The 14,344-nt window shown below is 41.3% G+C and overlaps 1 protein-coding gene across 2 annotated transcripts in view; it reads left to right on the top strand.

Annotated features, from left to right (window-relative positions):
* ARHGEF6 (Rac/Cdc42 guanine nucleotide exchange factor 6) overlaps nucleotides 1–14,344 on the top strand; it is a 96,395-nt gene that overhangs the window by 59,032 nt on the left and 23,019 nt on the right. For both annotated transcript variants that reach the window (XM_028094132.2, XM_028094133.2), the window contains 2 exons: nucleotides 91–186; nucleotides 1,644–1,766. In XM_028094132.2, coding sequence (XP_027949933.1) covers nucleotides 91–186; nucleotides 1,644–1,766 — 219 coding nt within the window. The remainder of the gene's footprint in view (nucleotides 1–90; nucleotides 187–1,643; nucleotides 1,767–14,344) is intronic.

The raw sequence follows: 14,344 nt of genomic DNA on the forward strand, positions 1-14,344 counted from the left end.
CTCACTAGACCAGAGATGGATAACTGGAATCATCCTGAAGTTCTATCCACTGAAACTATGTTTGTTTGTTTGTTTGTTTGTTTGTTTCAGTCTGAGTACTGTGGAATTTACATCTTTACTGGGGAACTTCGAGGAAGTATGCTCCTTTCAACAGACGCTCTGCCAAGCCTTGGAAGAATGTTCCAAGTAAGTGTTGTATGTTGCCCTTAGAATAGCTAGCAACACCATTTCTTTGGTGTGTTTTCTTTTCCTGCTAGCTGTTGTCTTAGATAGGGACACTTTGTATTTACTCATTTGTTACAACGTTGATAAATTGTCCCAGTACAGACAAAATGCGCTAGGGAGAGCCAAACCCCTGGTTGTATATCAGGGCTCTACATGGAGTAAATTGTTTCTGACTTTATTTAAAAATTGTATCGGTTTACTGCTCCTGGTCAGTATGAGAGACAGATAAGCTCTCCATTGACCAGGGACGTTGCCTTTGATATTGATTGGATATTTTCTTTTGTACATTGCAAATTACTTGGAAAAGTTAGTCAGGTGATTCATTCAGTTGCATAAGCTGCTTTTTCTCTTTAAATCACGCCTGGTATCTTGTCTATTATAGTAACAGTTGAAATACACAAAAAGTGGGGAAAGGAAAGTATATCTTTATGTGAACCACAATACATACTGGAAGGCTAGCTCGATGGTTGAGGTGTTCAGCTTCATACTGCAGAATGGACTGTAATGATCATCAGGCAATATAGTTCTGTAGCAAGATTAATTTTGCAAGCACTGTATCTCAGAGAAGTTGGCAACTTTCATCATCTACAGGGAAACCGGGGTGATTGCCTGTTTCTTGAGCTTTCTGGGATACAGGTGGTCATCCGGGAAGGAAGATGGTAAGAGCCCACACCAGAGGCCTGAGGGGCCGTCCTCAATGCTGATAGGGATCCAGCTTATTGACGTGGAAAGATAAGTCAGTAAGTGAGAAGAACCGATTACAAACTAGATTTGTAATCTTTGTTTTCCATTTTATCGAGAAACATGTAGAAGGAAGACCAAGGAATATGCCAAAATTGTTCTAATAGCTGTCTCTGAATGGTGGAATGCTGAGTAATTTTTTTTTCTTTCTTTCACTTTTCTGATTGGTCTACAAATGAAAACAGGTGGCTTATAACTTAAAAAAATTAAAGCCTTGAGGCCATCCTGCCTAGCAGCCGCCAAGCCCCTAAGACTACATAATATTCCTTTCTGATGTGTCAGTTTGGGATTTGATTACTTTTGTCTGTACTTGAACTTCATATAAATTAGCCAAGAGTATTTTTGTGTGTGCCCGGCTAAAATTTTGAATATTGCAATTTGAACAAATATCTTTAAAAAACAACCCTCCCTGGTCATTTCAAGTAAGTATCTGGCCCCTATATATGGGCGCTATGTTTGGCGGCTCGAGTTTGAAGTGATGGTCAATTGCCCCATTCAAAAAATAATAATAATAATAAAGCGGCAGTCAAGAACTTGCATTCCATGGCAAAAGTGGTTATAATCTAGTTTCTCTGTTCACTTTGGCAAAAGAATTCAGAAGGTTCGTGTGTCGCCAGATTTCATTGGAATCCTCTTCCTTATTTTACATTCTGTGTTTCCTCTTGTCTCACCTCCAGGTTTCCAGAAAATCAGCACAAAGTAGGAGGTTGCCTGCTGAACCTCATGCCTCACTTTAAATCTATGTACCTGGCTTACTGTGCAAATCATCCTTCAGCTGTCAATGTGCTCACACAGCACAGGTGAGTTGTACCATTTCCCCAGGTAAGCTGTTCCACCGTGAGATCCTTTCCTAGGACCGCTTCATTTGGAAATCCAAGGTCTCCAGTTGAACTTTTGATCATCCCCCTTCATCGCTGCAGGAATTAATTTGTCGTTCCACCGATTGCTTGTCTGTCCGTGCAATAGGTAATTTACAGAGCATCTCCTATGGGCAGGGTCCTGTACTAGCTGATGGGGGATACAGCAGTCAACAAGGAAGAGGAAGTCCCTCCCCTCCTGGAACACAGAATCTCAAGAGAAATACATGAACTTAAACGTCATAAACGTGGTATTACAAAAGGGTAAATTAAAAAGATGCCACGAGACTTTGCAATGTGGTCTCAGCTTCGTGTAGGGGGAGGGTAGCATCAGGGAGGGCTTTCCTGAAGCCAAACTCTATTTAGATCCGGTGTTTGCGCCTTCTCCTGTCCCAGCGAATGGTTTATCTGAGTTACTGGCAGATAGCTAGAGTGCTTGGCTTCGTCTCTTTTTCACTTTCCCTTTGGCGAGTGGGGGAAATTTCCAACAGCGCTATGGCTCAGAGGCAGATACTCATTAACATGGAAAGGTGGAAGGAAACTAGCAGGGTGAGCTATCTGGCAAGCACTTTAAGCAACGGGCTGTGATAATATTTGTACGTGAATATAAATTGTTTCCAATTCATGGGGAACAACGAAACAGTATCTCCTTTAAGAGTCCTTGCAAGGGACCCAGATAAGTTCATATCTCTCCTACCCTTCCTTACCCCCTGACTCCCCATCCCTGACGCATTCACAGACGCATTCATCTGGGCCAGAACCCTGGATGATAGGCTTAAAGATGCAGTTTGAACTTTGAAATCATGTGCTAGAAATCTGGCAGGGGCGGGGGGGTGGGTGCGTGTCTCTCACCACACAGAGTCTCTTAGGACGTAACCTGGAGACCAGACTCAGAATGCATATGGATTCTGGAGGCTGCTCACGACTGGAAAGAATATTCTTTTCTTAATCTGGCTCAGACCTGAACCCCCAGGGCCAGACTGGAACACCAGTTGACACAAACCCTCAGAAGTGGTGGAAATTTTGGTTTTGTCCTGGTTTGTTAGGAGCTTTATTGACTTGGGCACCTGGGTGGCTCAGTCAGTTAAGCGTCTGCCTTCGGCTCAGGTCATGATGCCAGGGTCCAGGGATCGAGTCCCACGGCGGGCTCGCTGCTCGGTGGGAAGGCTGCTTCTCCCTCTCCCACTCCCCCTGCTTGTGCTCTCTCACTCTCTCTCCCAAATAAATAAATAAATAAATAAATCTTTTAAAAAGGAGCTTTATTGACTTTATAGAGCCATTAAGTAAGGACATTTTAAAGGTAGAATTCAGTGGGTCCCACTTGAAGGTCCATTTTATTCCCCTGATCGAAGTCATGAATTCTTGTGGAATAGCAAATATGGAAGTTGGAGTTTAAAGAAAGAGAGGCCATGATTCTGAGTTATTTAGGCAAGTGGCTCAACTCCTTAGAGCTAATATTGGCTAATAATAGTACTGACAGCACGCCAGGCGCATGACGTAAGAGCCTCTGAGGGAATTACTATTACTACCATCCCTGCTTTACAGATAAGACATTGGAAGGTCAAATAGTCGGCCAGAGAGCTCATAGCTCTTAAGTGGTTGAGCCAGAATTAGCATCTAGGTCTGTCAGACTTCTAAAAACAGTATTTTTTTTTAAAGATTTTATTTATTTATTTGACAGAGAGAGACAAAGTGAGAGAGGGAACACAAGCAGGGGGGTGCGAGAGGGAGAAGCAGGCTTCCCGCCGAGCAGGGAGCCCGATGCGGGGCTCGATCCCAGGTCCCTGGGACCATGACCTGAGCCGAAGGCAGATGCTTACGACTGAGCCACCCAGGCGCCCCTAAAAACAGTATTTTTATTGAGATCTATATTTTACCTACAAAGAATGCTTTAAATGCAAATTTAAAGAATTACAATAAAATGAACACCCATGTACACACCACCCAGCTTAAGAAATAAAACATTACCAAAAAAAGAGAAAGAAAATGTTACCATTTCCTTTTTTATCTACCAGCCTTATTGAATCCTACTTCACATACCATGCAATTCACCCATTTGAAGCATACAGTTGAATTATTTTTAGCATATTCAGAGTTGGGCAACCATCACCACAATCAATTGGAGAACATTTTCATCACTCCCCAAACAAACCCATACTCATTAGCAGGCGCCCTCCATTGCCAGGCCAAGGCAACCACTAAAGTCCTTTACGTCACTCTGGATTGGCTAATTTGGGACATTTCATTTAAGTGGAATCACACAGCATAGGGCCTTTTGTGTTTGGCTTTCTTCTCTTGTAATGTTTTCAAGCTGCATCCATGTTGTAGCACTTATTAGTACATTGTTTTTTTTTTACTTTTTACTTTTTAAAAAAGATTTTATTTATCTATATGAGAGAGAGCACACATGCACAAGCAGGGGGAAGGGCAGAGGGAGAGGGAGAAGCAGACTCCCTGCTGAGCAGGAGCCCGACGCGGGGCTCCATCCCAGGACCCCGGGATCATGACCTGAGCTGAAGGCAGTTGCTTAACCCACTGAGCCACCCAGGCGCCCCAGTACCTCGTTTTTTAAATTGCCACAGAAGATTCCATTATGTAGATACTGCATATTGTTCTTCCATTCACCAATTTGCAGACATATGGATTGTGAATAATCCACTGCTCTGAACATCAGCTACACGTCTTTGGGTGGACGTATGTTTTCACTTCTCTTGGGTAGATTCCTAGGAGTGACATTGCGAGGTCATATGATAACTCTTCTGTTTTCACCTTCAGAGCAACTGTCAGACTGTTTTCCAGAGTGGCTGCACCCATTTATGTTCCTACCACCAGTGTCAGAGGGTCCCATTTTCTCCACATCCCCACCATTTGTTGTTATCCGTCTGTTTGATTACGGCCATCATTATGGGTGTAAAGTGATCTCTCATTGTGATTTGATTTGCATTTCCCTAATGAATAATGATGTTAAGTGTCTTTCATGGGCTTATTGGCCATTTGTATATCTTCATTTGGAGAAACGTCTATTCGGATCCTTCACCTATTTTTAAAATTGAATTATTTGTTTTATTATTGAGAAATTATGTACCTACCACAAATTCACCATTTTATTTTTTTTAAGATTTATTTATCTGTTTTAGAGAGAGAGTGCATGCATGCACACACGAGCTGGGGAGAGGGGCAGAGGGAGAGGGAGAGAAATCCTCAAACAGACTCCCTGCTGAGTGCTGAGCCCCATGCGGGGCTCAATCCCAGGACCCTGAGAACATGACCTGAGCCAGAATCAAGAGCTGGATGCTTAACCGGCTCAGCTACTCAGGTGTCCCATAAATTCGCCATTTTAAAGTGTATAATTGAGGGGCACCTGGGTGGCTCAGTCGGTTAAGCGTCTGCCTTCGGCTCAGGTCTATGGTCCCAGGGTCCTGGGATTGAGCCCAGCATTGGGCTCTCTGCTCTGCGGGAAGCCTGCTTCTCCCTCTCCCACTCCCCCTGCTGGTTGTTCCCTCTCTCGCTGTCTCTCTCTCTCTCTGTCAAATAAATAAATAAAATCTTTAAAATAAATAAGTAAATAAAGTGTATAATTGAGTTGTTGTTAATATATTTGCCAGGTTGGGCAACCATCACCACTGTTTAGTTTCAAAACATTTTTATCTCCCCCAAAGCAACTGTGTAGCCAGTAGCAGTCACTCTCCTTCTGTCCAGTGGCTAACGATGTTGAGCACAGTTGCACGTGCTTGTTGGCTATAATATCTTCTTTGAAAATATGTTTGTTTAAATCCTTTGCCCATTGTTTAGTTGGGCTACTCATCTTTTCATTGTTGAGTTGCAACACTTTATATATTCTTCTTTACATTCCTCTTATCAGACACATGATTTGCAAAATTTTTCTCCCACTTTGTGGGTTGTCTTTTCACTTTCTTGATGGTGTCCTTTGAAGCACAAAAGTTTTAATTTTAAGTTTAATTTTGATGATGTCCAATATGTGTTGCTTGTGCTTTTGATGTTATAGCTAAATGAGTATTGCTTAATCCAGGTCATGAGGATTTATGCCTATTTAAGAATTTCATAGTGTTATCTCTTACATTTAGCTCTTTAATCTATTTTTGAGTTACTTTTTGCATATGGTGTGAGGTAGGGGTCCAACTTCATTCTTTTGCATGTCTATGTCTAATGTCCCAGCACCCTTTGTTGACTTCTATCCTTATAAATTTGTTACATTGTTTTATGTCTCAGAATTGGATCTGTCTTGGTGAATGTTCCACGTGAGCTTGAGAAGAATATATATTTTGCTGTGGTTAGATGAAGTATTCTATAAATGTAAATTAGATGATTAGATTGACAGTGCTGTCCAGTTCAGCTATATCTATACTAATTTTCTATCTGCTGGATCTGTTGATTATTGATAGAGGGATGTTGAGGTTTCTAACCACAATAGTGGATTTATCTATTTCTCCTTTCAGTTCTATCAATGTTTGCCTTATGTATTTTGATGTTCCGTTGTTAGGTGTATTCATGTTAAGGATAGTTTTGTCTTGTTGGAGAATTGGCCCTTTACCTTTATGTAATGCTCCCTCTTTATCCCTGATAGTTTTCCTTGTTCTGATGTCAGCTTTTTCTGAAATTAATGTAGCTAATCCAGCTATTTTTTTATATATCTTTTGCTTCCTTTTCCTTTTATTCTGTCAATGTCTTATAGACAATATACCGTTGAGTCTTGTTTTTTAATCCACTCTGATGATCTCTGTCTTTTAATTGGCATATTGAGACCATTTACATTTAAAGTGATTATTGATATAGTTGGATTCATGTTTACCATGTTTATAACTGTTTTCTATTCATTGTACTTGTTCTTTGTTTCTTTACTACCCCCCTTTTACTGACTTCTCTGGTTTTAGTTAAATATTTTATATGATTTCATTTTATCTTCTCTCCTAGCATATTATGCTATTAAAGTAGCTCAGGCAGTTATGAATCTGACTCTTAATTATTATTATTCTCTGACACTCTTCCTTTTTTATGTAGATCTAAGTTTCCTTCTCTCTGAAGAACTTCTTTTAACAATTTTTGCAAAGGTGGTCCACTGGTGATAATTTCCCCCAGTTTTTGTTTGCTGAGGAAGTATTATTTCTCCCTCACTATTTTTTTTTCTTTTAAGTAGGCTCCACTCCCGTCATGGAGCCCAAGGCGGGGCGTCAACTCATGACCCTGAGATCAGGACCCGAGCTGAGATCAAGAGTCGGACTCATAAGTGACTGAGCCACCCAGATGCCCCTCTCCTCCACCTTAAAAAAACTTTTCCCTTTTATTTTTATTGTGGCAAAAATATATATATAGCATGAGATCTACCCTCTTTTTTTTAAGATTTTATTCATTTATTTGAGAGAGAAAGTGAGAGAGAGAGAAAGCACGAGAGGGGGTTGGGTCAGAGGGAAAAGCAGACTCCCCGCTGAGCAGGAAGCCTGATGCAGGACTCCACCCTGGGACTCGATCCTGGGACTCCAGGGTCATGACCTGAGCCGAAGGCGGACACTTAACTGACTGAGCCACCCAGGTGCCCCAGAGATCTACCCTCTTAAACAAATTTTTAAGTGTAAGAACAGTACACAATGGGATTTTTCTCCAATTTTTACCATGAGAACTTGCATGGGCTCTTAGATGCAAAACCCACAAAAGTATTGGAATCTCGAGACTGCGTCAAGAGTTTTTAACTGCCCAGCTAGTCCACACTTAGACTCCTAAATTCATCAAAACTAGCATTTGAGTGTTGCAACTAGTTACTGGCTCCAGTGGCTTCTCCTTCAGGGAAGTGGAGCTCTGTTTTAATTCTCTGTATTTACCGGTCCTTCCAGATTTGGAGGGGGGTGGTTTTCCCTGTGATCTCAATTCCCAGTGGATCTAAGAAAAGTCATTGATTTTCAGATAGTTCAGTGTTTTTTCTTGTGAGAATAGTAATGATGCCCTCCAAACTCTACATGTCAGAGCTGAAACCAGAAGTCTTTCAGTGAGTTTTTGAATTCCTTTTTTTGGTGGTTGCTCAGAGACTTTCTATATATATATATATATATATATATATATATATATATATATATATAATCTTAACTTAACAGAATCTCCTTTATATTCACACTAACTTAATTCTAGCGAGATATACTAATGTTATTCCTTGTATAGCTCTGTGTCGTCTTCCCTTTTTGGGGCTACTATTGTTATACATATTACTTCTCTATGCTACAAACCCAGTAACATTGCGATAAATATTATTTGGTGTAACTTTATGTGTATTAATGAAACTGAGAGAGGAAAGGAGAACAAGAATATATTTAGAGCATCTGTTCCATTAACATTCTCATTTACTATGTGTTTTATTTCTTCCTGTGGATTTGAGTTACTATCTGGTATCATATCCTTATTCCAATAGAGCTTTCCTCCCACCCACCTCCACTGTGCTGTGGTTGTAAAATATATTTCTATGTGTTACAGGCCCCATGATATGATTATATGAAATGTATATGCGTTATACATTTGTTTTTATATTAGTTAAGAGAAAAAGGAGTAATAGGTATTTATACTGTCTTTCATAATTGCATGATTATCTTTGCTGGTCTTTTTTTTCTGTGTGGATTTGAATTTACATCTGGATTTACTTGATTTTATCATCTAACTTTCATATTTCATGTAAGGTGGGTCTTCCAGCAACGAATTCTCTGTTTTTGTTTATTGGGGAATGTTTTCTTTCCACCTACATTTTTGACAGATAGTTTGAATGGATATAAAATTCTTGGTGGGCAGTTTTGTTTCTTTACCTTGAGTATGTCATTTCACTGCCTCCAGGCCCTTATTAATTCTGAGGAGAAATTAGCGGTTATTCTTATTCAGGTTCCATAGCCCATGATGAGTTGTTTTTCTCTTTCTCTTTTGTTTTTGTCTCTCAGCATTTTTACTATAATTTGTATATGGATCTCTTTGCATGTCTCCTACTTGGAACTCATTGAGCTTCTTGGCTATGTAGAGTAACATTTTTCTCAAGTTTGGGAAGTTTTCAGTCATTTTTTTTTCCAAATATTTTTTTCTGCTCCATTCTCTCTCTCCTCTCATTCAGGACTCTCAGGATGCATGTCTTGTTGTGCTTAAAGATGTCCTGCATTTCTCTGAAGCTGGTTCATTTTTCTTTATTTGTTCCCTCTGCCCCCCGTTTTCTCAGATTGCATTATCTCTATGAATCTATCATCAAAGTCACTGATTCTTTCTTTTGCCAGTTCAGATCTACCACTGAGCAGCTCCAGCAAATTTTAAAATTTCAGTTATTGTACTTTTTAACCCCAGAATTTCCATTTGGTTCTTTTTTTTTTTTGATAATTTGTTTCTTTACTGATCCTCTCTGGTGAGACATTGTCATTATAGCTTCCTTTATTTCTATAAGCATGGTTGGTTTCCTTTTGTTCTTAGAACACATTTATAATGGCTACTTTGAAGTCTTTGTTGAGTCTGACATTTTGTCACTCTCACACTTCTGTTGTCTCTTTGTATCTCCTATATATGGGTCACACATTCCTGTTTCTTTGTGTGTTACCTATTTTTTTGTTGTTGAAAACTAGACACTTTATGCAATAATTTTAGGTTTAGCAACTCTGGACACTGATTCCTTTCTCCCCTCCTGGGGCTGTGTTTTTGTTGTTGTTTGCTTCTTGGTTTGTCTAGTGACTTGATAGACTCTTTTAGTGAGGTCTGTTTTGCCCACAGTGTGCACCTCTGATGTCATTCCTCGGAGGACCCAGCCTTGGTCATGCACACAGTCATCCTGAAAGGACAGTGGTTTTATTAGCAGGGTTCTCTTTGCCCATCTCTCCCTGATTTTCCTGATAAGCTGTCTACCCCAGTTCCATATCACATCCAGCTGTTAGGCTCCACTAATTTCCGGCTGATTGCTCTCATGTTTTTTGACAATTCCCTGGGGGCATAAATTGATCTGTCATCTGATCCAACGAAGTAGCTTTTGAGACCAGTCTTTGAAGTTTGTTTTGACCCTTCTTAGCTGTCTCTTTCCTTGGTTCTTTCTTGTAACCTAATTGGCCTAGGGTTTAGATTCTTGCTCTTAATTAAGACGAACTGCCATCATCCTCCTACTTGCTTGCCACCAAAATCTTCATTGTTTTTGTAAGAGCCTTTAGGCTTGGATTTCCCCCACACTCTTTCTTTTTTTTTAAAGTAGGCTCTACCCCCAATGTGGGGCTCAAGCTCATGACCCCTGAGATCAAGAGTCACATGATCTACCAACTGAGCCAGCCAGGCGCCCCTCCCCCACACTCTTTTTCAACTAAAACCAGTTCCTCTGGGGAGAGCTTCAGAACTCTCTGTTCCTATAGGCTGTCTTCCTCCCTGGGCAAAATCTTTGTGCCACTAGCCTCTGGTCTTCTCTGCTTGCCTCTCCCAGCACAGAACCTCTGCCCAACAAGTGAGTGGGGGTGAGGGTGTTGGGTCCCAGTGTTTTCAGCCTGCCAGTCCTGGGGTAGAGCCTCCTCCCTATGTGTGTGTGAGCGGGGGTGGGGGGGGGTAGCGGGGGGGGGGGGCGGGTGCTGAGTAGAGAAGGAAGCCTCCAACCTCTCAGCCACACTGGCCAAGAATTGGCTTCTTCAGCTCAAAGTGGGTTTGTGTGGGGATTAAATGAGATAATGTCTACAAAGGACCCAGCATCTAGCACAAGGTAGTTGTAGCCACTCCTTATTTCTACTGTATTCATCTGCTACCGGCTACTAGCTGCTTTTTAGAAGAAAGGTATGCGGTATTTCCAGCAGATGAAAAACAGAGATAAAATCAAGTCACCAGTCAGCTTAACAAATCCTAGCTTCAGTTGGAGTCCTGTGTGTACTCTCTCCTATTCCCTGCTCCTTCCTGCCCCTCCCTCCCAGGCCACAGGGAACCACAGTTCTGAATTTGGTTTTATCATTTCCGGGAATGTTTTAATATTTTACTACCTATCTTCAATGAAGAAAAAAAAAAGATCCAGAAGCATTTTTCCTGTGGTGGATACATAAACATCTTGCGTATATAAGGGCAAATTTCTGAATACCAATAAAAAGAGATGCCCCTCTTTTCCTTTTAATCTGAGAATAGCAATTCCAGAAAGAAATGGTAGTGTTCAGTGAAGTTTCTATTGTTAACTCTGTGTGCTGAAATGTTACTGACTGCATTTACCCACATTAGGAATTTAATTTTATAATAACAGCACAGATTCCTTCAAACATTATGATTTAAAGTTAATTTAGAGGTTCTCAACTTTGGGGGGATTATCATATCCTATTTGCTTCATTTTAGTTTGTGGTGTTTTTTGAGAATCTTAAAATATCCCTTGAAATGACGGAAGACTCATTGGAGTCCCATAGAACTGAATTTTTAATCTTACCTTTAATTTGCATGTAAGGAGTAAAAATTAAATTGAAATGCTTGGGGGTTTCCCCAGATGTGCTTCTAATATAATCTCAGCTCTGTTACATGCATTTTGTGGTGATTTATGCTGACTAGTAGAGGCGAGGTAGAGTTGAATGAAATTTACAGAAATTTCGGTCTAAAATCCTGTTTTATTGTCTTTTTTTAAAAAATATATTTATTTATTTACTTTAGAGAGAGAGAGTGGGTGGGGGTAGGGGCAGAGGGAGAGGGAGAGAGAAACTTTAGGCGACTCACTGCTGAGCGTGTAGCCCCGTCAGGGGCTCCATCTCATGACCCTGAGATCATGACCTAAGCTGAAACCGAGTCGGCTGCTTAACCGACTGAGCCACCCAGGCGCCTCTAAAATCCCGTTTTAGATGAAGGTGTCAGCTGAAACAAGGACATCGGTGGATTTCTGTTCTTTCCTTGCTGAATCTGTGAATGATTAGACACTGGAAAATCCCTCCAGCCTGAGCAGGCCAGTCGGTTGAAGTTCTTCCCTTCAGCCTGCAGATGGCAGTATCATACCAGCAACGCGCCTGACATTTGTCAAAGCTCTACAGCTTTAAAAATTCACGGCCTGTTGGCACCTTGTTAAAAATGCAGTAATGTATTAGCTGAATATGGGTATAGAAGCAGACCCCAACCTTGATGTGTCCCCATATTTACATATATTTGAATGGCTGCCCCAGTCTTTTGTTATCCCTGGTTGAGGTCTTTTGGGGTTTCCCCTCTCTCTCCCCTTCAGGCTTCTTACTGTAGCTCTTATTTCTTCCTGGGAATAAGCTCTCTCTTACAAAAATACCCACCTCTCTCCCGTGCTTTGGTGCGGCTCCCATCCTTTTCATGAGGGAAAGGGACCCGGATTGAAAGAGAGAGCAAGGAGAGGGGAGAGTGAGTGCTAAGACAGGTCTAAACTGTACTTCTGTCTCCATTGCAGTGACAGACACCACTGTGTCGCCACTGTGCCCTTTTCCTCTTGTTAGTTGTCACTCTGTTTACCCTGTTGTCAGCAATGAAGACTTTGAGAAAAACCCAGAGTTGTGTTCTGTACTTGCTTCGGGGACAAGGAGCGTAGGGACCATTCTGAGACTGGATTCGGTCCTGTCTGTGTCTTTGAGGAACTGGGGAAGGGAGTGAGACTGATCACAAATAAAAAGTGGTGGGGACAAAAAAAGCAGACAGCCTGCTCTCTGGGACTAGATTAATGAAAAAGGGGTAGTAGGGATCCACCCAACTCAGTTGCATGGCATCCCTGGGATTTTCCACTGGCCAGAGGCCCGGGCCCTTCAGCTCCTCAGGCCTCACTTGCCCCTTTCCAGTGATTACCATGATAGGGGTGTGGGCAGGAGGGTGTGTGTGTGGGCGGGGGGGGGGGGGGGGGGGGATATCTGATCCTTTTCCAGATGTTCTAGGTAGACTTCTCATCGTTCAAAGTAGAAATCTATGCAAAGATTCCACAGAAACACTCTCATATGATATGGTTAAGCTCTGTAGAGGTATTAGAAGGTAAGATAGTTTTCTGGAGCCTTCCAGCCCAAGCCAGAGCATCCCAGAGCCCCATGCACCCTGCATTCTGTGAGATAAACGTATGTTGAGTCTAAGACAGCATTTATACATTGAGAACTGCTTCTCTTGTATCACATCACGTGTACAGAACATGTGAAGCTTGAAAAACAAGCCTTAACCCATTGACATTTCCAACAGGCTGTATAAAATTAAAAACCGCACTTTAAAGACAGCTTGTTCTTTGGTACGACAATATAAATTTGAGTCTTACATTTTTGTATAATGACATTAATTTGTGGATTAAGTTTATTTGGCTCAGTAAAATGTGTCTTGCAGGATCTAGTTATTGTAATGGGCAGCAGCTTAAGGTAGTTTTATTCTTTTGTTGCACAGTAAAATGTTCATTTCCTCCCCAACAGCCAATGAACTCGTGTTAAGTTGAAAAATAAAAAAAAAAAACTCTTTTATAATATTTAGCAAGCCTAAAAGTTAGAATGCTGCATGGAAAGTAATAACAAAGTACGCGTTAGTATTTGCTTTTAATTGTCGCAAGCCTTGTATCAATTAGAGTAGAACATTGAGGACGGGGGCACTTATTTAGTCATGGAAAGAAAAAACAAGACTTGTTTACCAAATTGAAAAGAAATTAGGAAAGTGATTTTCTCTAAATTACATTTCTACTCAAATGCACTCTCCAAATTCAAGTTATTTTCCTAATTATATTTTATATGCAATGAATTTTTAAACCTCTTTGTGCACTTTATGCTCTTGGTTGGAAATTTAACATCAATTGAGTTTCCATTAAGCTGGAAATCACAGCTTAATGGTAGTTTCTAAAGATGTGATTTTAGCAAGGTATTTGCCTTGGCACAGTAATAATAGTAATACAAATACATTTACAAACTACTTTAAAGTTTACAAAATCCTTTTCTATACAGAGGCGTGTGGTGTCATGGAAAGACTTGAGGGTTTGACTTCAGACCTGGGCACGAACCCCAACTTAGCCATTTACTTCCGATTACTCACTTTTCCTGAGACTCAGGTTTCTCATCTGTAAAATGAGGATAACACCTGGGTTGAAGGGCCGTTGCGCATATTAAATAGGATTAAACGCACTCCCGAAGACCTTAACGTGAAAGAGTCGCCTTCCAAACCCCAATGGTGAATCTTCAGAATTTTAGTAGGAAGTAGGTTTGAGTCAGCTGAGGCCAGGTAACTGATCCAGGGTCACCAGCCCTGTTTTATGACTCCAGGTCCAGGGCACCTCCTTCCTCCCAGGGGCTTCTGGGGCAAAAACGGATACAATCCGTGTGGCTTGTCAGGCATGACCACTCAGACACGATCCCGCTTCCATGAAAGCAGTGATTCCCAGCCCATTTTCCCTTTGCCATACGTGTGACCCTACATGGCTCCAGGTTGCCAGGGCATTAGTCGAAACCCCATCCCTTCCTCTCCCACTCACAAAAGCCCAAGGAGGGAATGTGTCTATGAATAGGGGTAACCTGCAATCCAACCCATCCCTGCCCCCCCCCTCAGTGTTTTACTGCTGATAGCAAGTTTCTTTGAACATGTTTCACCACTGATTGCAA

Source organism: Eumetopias jubatus, unplaced genomic scaffold (genome assembly GCF_037043125.1).
Source record: "Eumetopias jubatus isolate StellerSeaLion01/CBP00866 unplaced genomic scaffold, mEumJub1_p1.0 scaffold_11, whole genome shotgun sequence".
NCBI lineage: Eukaryota > Metazoa > Chordata > Mammalia > Carnivora > Otariidae > Eumetopias > Eumetopias jubatus.